At 50.5% G+C, this 9,658-nt stretch overlaps 1 protein-coding gene and 1 pseudogene across 1 annotated transcript in view; both read left to right on the forward strand.

Moving 5' to 3' along the window:
• LOC147096492 (large ribosomal subunit protein eL8) overlaps positions 1–7,011 on the forward strand; it is a 42,836-nt gene extending 35,825 nt beyond the window's left edge. The window contains exons 6-8 of the mRNA XM_085975293.1: positions 1,737–1,867; positions 4,080–4,149; positions 6,869–7,011. Of these exons, the coding sequence (XP_085831419.1) occupies positions 1,737–1,867; positions 4,080–4,149; positions 6,869–6,973 (306 nt within the window). The 3' untranslated portion in view covers positions 6,974–7,011. The remainder of the gene's footprint in view (positions 1–1,736; positions 1,868–4,079; positions 4,150–6,868) is intronic.
• Positions 3,903–3,977, forward strand: LOC147096495 (small nucleolar RNA SNORD36; annotated as a pseudogene).
• Positions 7,012–9,658: the final 2,647 nt, after the last annotated feature.

The following is a 9,658-nucleotide window of genomic DNA, read 5'->3' on the forward strand; positions in this document are numbered from 1 at the left end:
AGTGCAGCGCTCGCTCAGTACTGACCCTCCGACAGTGCAGCGCTCGCTCAGTACTGCCCCTCCAACAGTGCGGCGCTCCCTCAGTACCGCCCCTTTGACAGTGCGGCACTCCCTCAGCACTCCCCCTCTGACAGTAGCATTTTCTCAGTACTGCCGCTCCGACAGTGCTGCACTCCCTTAGTACTGACCCTACGACAGTGCAGCGCTCTCTCAGTACTGCCCCTCCGACAGTGCGGCGCTCCCTCAGTACTGCCCCTCCGACAGTGCAGCGCTCCCTCAGTATGGCCCCTCCGACAGTGCGGCGGTCCCTCAGTACTGCCCCTCCGACAGTGCGGCGCTCCCTCAGTACTGACCCTCCGACAGTGCAGCACTCCCTCAGTACTGACCCTCCGACAGTGCAGCGCTCCCTCAGTACTGACCCTCCGACAGTGCAGCGCTCCCTCAGCACTGCCCCTCCGACAGTGCGGCGATCCCTCAGTACTGACCCTCCGACAGTGCAGCGCTCCCTCAGTACTGCCCCTCCGACAGTGCAGCGCTCCCTCAGTACTGCCCCTCCGACAGTGCGGCGATCCCTCAGTACTGACCCTCCGACAGTGCAGCGCTCCCTCAGTACTGCCCCCCGATAGTGCAGCGCCCCCTCAGTACTGCCCCTCCGACAGTGCGGCGATCCCTCAGTACTGACCCTCCGACAGTGCGGCGCTCCCTCAGTACTGCCCCTCCGACAGTGCGGCGATCCCTCAGTACTGACCCTCCGACAGTGCGGCGCTCCCTCAGTACTGTCCCTCCGACAGTGCGGCGCTCCCTCAGTACTGACCCTCCGACAGTGCGGCGCTCCCTCAGTACTGACCCTCCGACAGTGCGGCGCTCCCTCAGTACTGTCCCTCCGACAGTGCAGCGCTCCCTCAGTACTGCCCCTCCGACAGTGCAGCGCTCCCTCAGTACTGACCCTCTGACAGTGCAGCGCTCCCTCAGTACTGCACTGGGAGCGTCCGCCTGGATTTTGTGCTCGAGCCTCTGGAGTGGGACTCAAACCTTCTGTCTCGGAGGCGAGAGTGCTTCCACTGAGGAATTCTGTGGGTGTAAATTTTCAGTCTATCACGAGTGCTGCAGCAACCGTAGGCTAAGTATAATCAGTGGAGCCACCAGCTGTATGATTTGTGCAATTTCAGGGTGCAGGGCAGAAGGGATTTTACAGGTGGAGTTCGAGACATTGAGATCAGTAGCAAATCAGTGCTGGGTCCGCTGCGACAGGACCGCGAATGGCACTGCCTCAATGTGACCTTTGGGACAATGTGAATATTGCGAGTCTTGTATTAATCTGGGAATGCCAGGCAAGAAAATGAGATTCCCGAGTAAAAGCCATGCCGCAGGGGTTGAACAAGTGAGGGATTGTCTCTTGGATTTGCCGTGCGATGGAACTGCAGGGAAAGTGCGATGCTGCAAAGGAGCTGCGGTTATCTGGAGCGCAGTTACTGCGCTGGAGACTGCCCTGGGTTTTTGCTTTACAGACAGAAATAGCGGCTGCTTTGCAGAGGAGGGGGGCAGTGCGGAAAGGAAATGGGCTGGCCTAATAGTTTATCGCTGAAGGCATGCGAGGAGCAATTAGAAATACAGCGGTTTATACGCGCACACGGGGTGCCTCCGTGTGAAGCCATCACTGTCTTCCGTCAAATCGAGAGTGAGCAGCCGTTCTCGGGGCCAACGTAGGTTTATTTTTTGACCGGTGTCTCTCGCAGCTGGTGGTGTTCCTGCCCGCTCTGTGTCGCAAGATGGGCGTCCCGTACTGCATCGTGAAAGGGAAAGCTCGGCTCGGCAGGCTGGTGCACAGGAAGACCTGTAGCTGCGTGGCCTTCGCTCAAGTCAATCCGTGAGTACGACCGGCGCGACCCCGGCCCGTGTCCGCCTCTCCGCTAAGTGGGGGCGTCCTGAAATGGCGGGGGGGCCAGATCGTTGTCCCGGTCCGCGTGTCCGCTGGGGGAACGGAGGACGTCCTGTTGGTCCTAATCTGGTTGGACTCCTCGTCCTAGATGTTCATCGGGGTTGTGGAGAGGCCGCTAGGGTTTTATCCTAGTTTAGCTTTCAACAAACAGCCCCTTGCAGTGCAGTTCTGGTCACCACTTTACAGGAAGGACGTGATTGCACTAGAGAGTGTACGGAGGAGGTTTGCCAGGATGTTGCCTGGGCTGGGGAATTTTAGCTATGAGGAAAGATTGGATCGGCTGGGGTTGTTTTCCTTGGAACAGAGGAGGCTGAGGGGAGACCTTATTGAGGTGTATAAAATTATGAGGGGCCCAGATAGAGTGGATAGAAAGGACCTATTTCCCCCAGCAGAGAGGTCAATAACCAGGGGGCAGAGATTTAAAGTAATTGGGAGAAGGATTAGAGGGGATTTGAGGAGAATTTCTTCACCCAGTGGGTGGTGGGGGTCTGGAACACTCTGCCTGAAAGGGTGGGAGAGGCAGAGACCCTCATCACATTTAAAAAGTACTTGGATATGCACTTGAAGTGCCGTAACCTACAGGGCTACGGACCAAGAGCTGGAAAGTGGGATTAGGCTGGAGAGCTCTTTTCCGACAGGCATGGACACGATGGGCCGAATGGCCTCTTTCTGTGTCGTAATGTTTCTATGCAACTGCGACAATAGCTGGGACTCTTGCATTCACATCAGGGTACCCCCATTAAAAAAGAAAGAGATCTGGGGTGCAGACCGCCTCCCCCCGCCCAGCCAGCATAGAGTTCCGACTGAGGGCCTCTTTTCCCCCCCACTGCCCACTCCCAGAAGGTTAAGGGAAGTTTTAATGGCAGTTTTTGAAGGTGTAAATAGTGAGGAAGGGGGCAGAGGGGCTGAGGATTATCACTGGGGAATGGTGGAAGTTAGAAGGGATGTTTTCACACACTGAGGCAGAGACTGTAATGCCCTGTAAAAGGCAATTGGGATAAGGATTTGAAGGGCCGGGTGTTGGAGCAGAGTGGGTAGTTGAGTTAACCCTGACCCAAGCCCGATACTCCCTCCTGCACTGTCCTGTCTGGTCCTTTGACAGTAGAGCCGTTTGAAGAAGAGCTTGCTTTGACTGGCGAGACACAGGCCATTGTGCGACAGCACCATCACTCCCAGCTGTTCCTTTCTTTACTAAGACTTGCATTGAGATCTGGCCCTTTGAGAAGTCTCAAGTGGATCAGAGATGCGCAATCACGTGGGCGAGCTGAGCGGAGAGCCTGTCTTCAGTCTGCAGCCAGTCAGTCTATCCAGCACGTCAACAGCTCATTAATCCTAACACTTGCAGCTGGGCGCAGTAAGGTGGCTGGATGGCAGTAATTGGAACCGTGTTGAGACTGGTAAACCGTTTAGTGACAGCCTCCGCGATCAGATGGTAGAGGGGGCTTGCGGGGCTGTAGATACACTTCCACAGGAGCTGCTCACCTGCTGTGACCTCGCACGGGTGCCCCTCGAGCCGGCTCCCTTCACACACGTGTGTGTGTGTGTATTTTTTAAACATTTATTCACGGGATGTGGGCGTCGCTGGCAAGGCCAGCATTTATTGCCCTTGAGAAGGTGGTGGTGAGCCGCCTTCTTGAACCGCTGCAGTCCGTGTGGTGAAGGTACTCCCACAGCGCTGTTAGGGAGGGAGTTCCAGGATTTTGACCCAGCGACGATGAAGGAACAGCGATATATTTCCAAGACCGGATGGTGTGTGACTGGGAGGGGAACTTGGAGGTGATGGTGTTCCCATGTGTGTGTCTCTCCCTCTCGCAGCTGCCCCATTGGCTGGCATCGAGACCCCTCCTGAACCCTCCCTGCTCTTGCCTGATCCCTCTGGCTCTGTGTACTCTGCTTAATTCACAGCCGCGCTCCAGTCAAGGATCGCTGCGCTTTTCATACAGTAATGCATTTAATAAGCCATCAGCTGTGATGACATTTAAATTGAATCTGAAAAATTCAATTGTTGAATAAATTGAGCTTTTTAACCCTGAGCTTTTGGCTGTTAACTGAAGATTGTACATCTGTCTTTTGGGGGGGGGGGGAAATAATTGCTCTTTACTTAAAAAGCCTCTTGTGTTTTTTCTGCCTCCTCACTCAGTGAGGATAAAGGTGCCATCGGAAAACTGGTTGAAGCGGTCCGGACAAACTACAATGACCGATACGATGAGGTAAGAGAGAGTGAGATCGTAGGAGAATGTCTACACCACACATCGCAGTGTGTGTAAGAGAGAGTGAGATCGTAGGAGAATGTCTACACCACATCGCAGTGTGTGTAAGAGGGAGTGAGATCGTAGGAGAATGTCTACACCACATCGCAGTGTGTAAGAGGGAGTGAGATTGTAGGAGAATGTCTACACCACATCGCAGTGTGTAAGAGGGAGTGAGATCGTAGGAGAATGTCTACACCACATCGCAGTGTGTGTAAGAGGGAGTGAGATTGTAGGAGAATGTCTACACCACATCGCAGTGTGTGTAAGAGGGAGTGAGATTGTAGGAGAATGTCTACACCACATCGCAGTGTGTGTAAGAGAGAGTGAGATCGTAGGAGAATGTCTACACCACATCGCAGTGTGTAAGAGGGAGTGAGATTGTAGGAGAATGTCTCCACCACATCGCAGTGTGTGTAAGAGGGAGTGAGATCGTAGGAGAATGTCTCCACCACATCGCAGTGCGTGTAAGAGGGAGTGAGATCGTAGGAGAATGTCTACACCACATCGCAGTGTGTAAGAGGGAGTGAGATCGTAGGAGAATGTCTACACCACATCGCAGTGTGTGTAAGAGGGAGTGAGATTGTAGGAGAATGTCTACACCACATCGCAGTGTGTGTAAGAGGGAGTGAGATTGTAGGAGAATGTCTACACCACATCGCAGTGTGTGTAAGAGAGAGTGAGATCGTAGGAGAATGTCTAAAGCACATCACAGTGTGTGTAAGAGGGAGTGAGATCGTAGGAGAATGTCTACACCACACATCACAGTGTGTGTAAGAGGGAGTGAGATCGTAGGAGAATGTCTACACCACACATCGCAGTGTGTGTAAGAGGGAGTGAGATTGTAGGAGAATGTCTACACCACACATCACAGTGTGTGTAAGAGGGAGTGAGATCGTAGGAGAATGTCTACACCACACATCGCAGTGTGTGTAAGAGGGAGTGAGATTGTAGGAGAATGTCTACACCACACATCGCAGTGTGTGTAAGAGAGAGTGAGATTGTAGGAGAATGTCTACACCACACATCGCAGTGTGTGTAAGAGGGAGTGAGATCGTAGGAGAATGTCTACACCACACATCGCAGTGTGTGTAAGAGAGAGTGAGATTGTAGGAGAATGTCTACACCACACATCGCAGTGTGTGTAAGAGAGAGTGAGATTGTAGGAGAATGTCTACACCACACATCGCAGTGTGTGTAAGAGAGAGTGAGATTGTAGGAGAATGTCTACACCACACATCGCAGTGTGTGTAAGAGGGAGTGAGATTGTAGGAGAATGTCTACACCACACATCGCAGTGTGTGTAAGAGAGAGTGAGATTGTAGGAGAATGTCTACACCACACATCGCAGTGTGTGTAAGAGGGAGTGAGATCGTAGGAGAATGTCTACACCACACATCGCAGTGTGTGTAAGAGGGAGTGAGATTGTAGGAGAATGTCTACACCACACATCGCAGTGTGTAAGAGAGAGTGAGATTGTAGGAGAATGTCTACACCACACATCGCAGTGTGTGTAAGAGAGAGTGAGATTGTAGGAGAATGTCTACACCACACATCGCAGTGTGTGTAAGAGGGAGTGAGATTGTAGGAGAATGTCTACACCACACATCGCAGTGTGTGTAAGAGGGAGTGAGATCGTAGGAGAATGTCTACACCACATCGCAGTGTGTGTAAGAGGGAGTGAGATCGTAGGAGAATGTCTACACCACACATCGCAGTGTGTGTAAGAGGGAGTGAGATTGTAGGAGAATGTCTACACCACACATCGCAGTGTGTGTAAGAGAGAGTGAGATTGTAGGAGAATGTCTACACCACACATCGCAGTGTGTGTAAGAGGGAGTGAGATTGTAGGAGAATGTCTACACCACACATCGCAGTGTGTGTAAGAGGGAGTGAGATTGTAGGAGAATGTCTACACCACACATCGCAGTGTGTGTAAGAGGGAGTGAGATTGTAGGAGAATGTCTACACCACACATCGCAGTGTGTGTAAGAGGGAGTGAGATCGTAGGAGAATGTCTACACCACACATCGCAGTGTGTGTAAGAGGGAGTGAGATTGTAGGAGAATGTCTACACCACACATCGCAGTGTGTGTAAGAGGGAGTGAGATTGTAGGAGAATGTCTACACCACACATCGCAGTGTGTGTAAGAGGGAGTGAGATTGTAGGAGAATGTCTACACCACACATCGCAGTGTGTGTAAGAGGGAGTGAGATTGTAGGAGAATGTCTACACCACACATCGCAGTGTGTGTAAGAGGGAGTGAGATTGTAGGAGAATGTCTACACCACATCGCAGTGTGTGCAAGAGGGAGTGAGATCGTAGGAGAATGTCTACACCACATCGCAGTGTGTGTAAGAGGGAGTGAGATCGTAGGAGAATGTCTGTTCCCCACTGTAAATACACAGCGACTGGGAGGAGAGAGAGTGAGTGTTCCCCACTGTCAATACACAGCGACTGGGAGGAGAGAGAGTGAGTGTTCCCCACTGTCAATACACAGCGACTGGGAGGAGAGAGAGTGAGTGTTCCCCACTGTCAATACACAGCGACTGGGAGGGGAGTGGAACACAAGATCCCGACATTAAAGCAGGCAACTCTAGTTAGGTTTGTTCAGTTGTGTTGAGTATTTGGTGGCAGCATTTTATAACCTCTGTGTGTGTGTCTCTCTGTCTCTCTCAGATCCGCCGGCACTGGGGTGGTGGGATTCTGGGCCAAAAATCTGTTGCACGCTTCGCAAAACTGGAAAAGGCAAAAGCGAAAGAACTGGCTACTAAACTTGGCTGAATTGTGTGTGGATAAAATAAAAGAAACTGAAACTCCCATTGCTGGCTTTGCTGTGTGTTTTTCACCTCCAGGTTTTCTGTGGGTGCCGGGCATTTTGTATTGTGAAATTCTCCCTCCGCTTAAACCGTGCCCTCAGCCACGAGGAGGCTGCTTGCGTACTATACAGCGAGTTTGTATTGTGAAATTCTCCCTCCGCTTAAACCGTGCCCTCAGCCACGAGGAGGCTGCGTGCGTACTATACAGCGAGTTTGTATTGTGAAATTCTGCCTCCGCTTAAACCGTGCCCTCAACCACGAGGAGGCTGCGTGCGTACTATACAGCGAGACAGCTGCACTCGAATATAACCGGAGTCCCAATCCCAGCTGGGATTCGAAGATCTCCAGAAATAAGAGCAGGAGTCGGCCGCACGGCCCCTCGAGCCTGCTCCACCATTCAATAAGATCATGGCTGATCTTCTACCTCAACTCTCTATCCCCATATCCCTTGATTCCCCTAGAGTCCAAAAATCTATCGATCTCTGTCTTGAATATACTCAACGACTGAGCCTTCACTGCCCCCTGGGGTCGAGAATTCCAAAGGTTCACCACCCTCTGAGGGAAGAAATTTCTCCTCATCTCAGACCTAAATGGCCGAACCCTTATTCTGAGACTGTGACCCCTGGTTCTAGACTCCCCAGCCAGGGGAAACAGCCTCTCAGTATCTACCCTGTCAAGCCCTGTCAGAATTTTGTATGTTTCAATGAGATCACCTCTAATTCTTCTAAATTCTAGAGAATATAGGCCTAGTCTCCTCAATCTCTCCTCATAGGACAATCCCCCCATCCCAGGAACCAGTCTGGTGAACCTTCGTTGCACTCCCTCTATGGCAAGTATATCCTTCCTTAGGTAAGGAGACCAAAACTGTCCACAATACTCCAGGTGTGGTCTCACCAGGGCCCTATATAATTGGAGTAAACATAGAAGATAGGAGCAGAGGTAGGCCATTCGGCCCCTCGAGCCTGCTACGCCATTCAATGAGATCATGACTGATCATCCAAATTCAGTACCCTGTCCCTGCCTTCTCCCCATGTCCCTTGATCCCTTTAGCCTTAAGAAATATATCTCCTTGAATATATTTAATGAATTGGCCTCAACTGCCTTCTGTGGTAGAGAGTTCCACAGGTTCCCCACTCTCTGGGTGAAGAAATTCCTCCTCATCTCTGTCCTAAATGGGTTACCCCTTATCCTTAGACTGTGACCCCTGGTTCTGGACTACCTGACCATCGGGAACATCCTTCCTGCATGTAGTCTGTCTTGTCCTGTTAGAATTTTATAAGTTTCAATGGGATAGAAACATAGAAGATAGGAGCAGGAGTAGGCCATTCAGCCCCTCGAGCCTGCTCCGCCATTCAATGCGATCATGACTGATCATCCAAATTCAGTACCCTGTCCCTGCCTTCTCTCCATATCCCTTGATCCCTTTAGCCTTAAGAAATATATCCAACTCCTTCTTGAATATATTTAATGAATTGGCCTCCACCGCCTTCTGTGGTAGAGAGTTCCAGAGGTTCACCACTCTCTGGGTGAAGAAATTCCTCCTCCTTTCTGTCCTAAATGGCCTACCCTTTATCCTTAGACTGTGTCCCCTGGTTCTGGACTCCCCCGCCATCGGGAACATCCTTCCTGCATCTACTCTGTCCATTCCTGTCAGAATTTTATACGTTTCAATGAGATCCCCTCTCAATCTTCTAAACTCCAGTGAGTATAAGCCCAATCGACCCAATCTCTCCTCATACGTCATTCCTGCCATCCCAGGTATCAGCCTGGTGAATCTTCGCTGAACTCCTTCCATGGCAAGAACATCCTTCCTCAGATAAGGCGACCAAAACTGCACACAATACTCAAGATGTGGTCTCACCAAGGCCCTGTACAACTGCAGCAAGACATCCTTGTTCCTGTACTCGAACCCTCTCGCTACGAAGGCCAACATACCATTTGCCTTCTTAACCACCTGCATGCACCTTTAAGACTTCCTTACTCTTGTACTCCAATCAATGTTTCCTTTAAGCTGCGCGGGGGTCCCGAGCAGCCGGTGACCTGGCTTTTAAATTGGAAAAAACCGTGCATGCGTGGACTTTTGAATGGGCCACACGGCCCCCAAATAATTACAGCTAACATTGACTCCAGTCCTTTCTGTAATAAAGGCTCACGTACCATTCTAATGTGACGCGGGTCACTGGCAGCGCTCTGCTGAGTGAGTTGATTGAATGGTAGAATTTTCAACACCAGAGGTGACGCTTTGCACCTGTGCTACCTAATCCCATTTTTCGCGCCCCACACACTTGGCTATTTTTCTTCACGTTTATCTCATTCCTTAACACGACACCGGTGATGCATTCCCTGGACATCGTGTGTTAATTGCTTTGGGTGGTGCGGACCTCCAGAAGTTAAATTGAGCATAAGGAAGTGAAATGACAATCGCTTTCAATTAGTGGCTATTGATATTTGATGCTAATTTCTTTAATTCAATTCAATTCAATTTTATTTGTCATATATGCAGCAGATGTGTGTACTGCACAATGAAATGTTGATTTTTACAAGTCCTCCCAACATTGGAATAAATATACCATAACAATGATAAAAAATACTAATAGAAATACAGTATTAATAAATAAAACAACAGTAATAAATAATAAATTATTCATTC

This window comes from Somniosus microcephalus, unplaced genomic scaffold, assembly GCF_052327205.1.
Source record: "Somniosus microcephalus isolate GS21.2 unplaced genomic scaffold, FLI_Smic_1.0 unresolved_chr1, whole genome shotgun sequence".
NCBI classification, from domain to species: domain Eukaryota; kingdom Metazoa; phylum Chordata; class Chondrichthyes; order Squaliformes; family Somniosidae; genus Somniosus; species Somniosus microcephalus.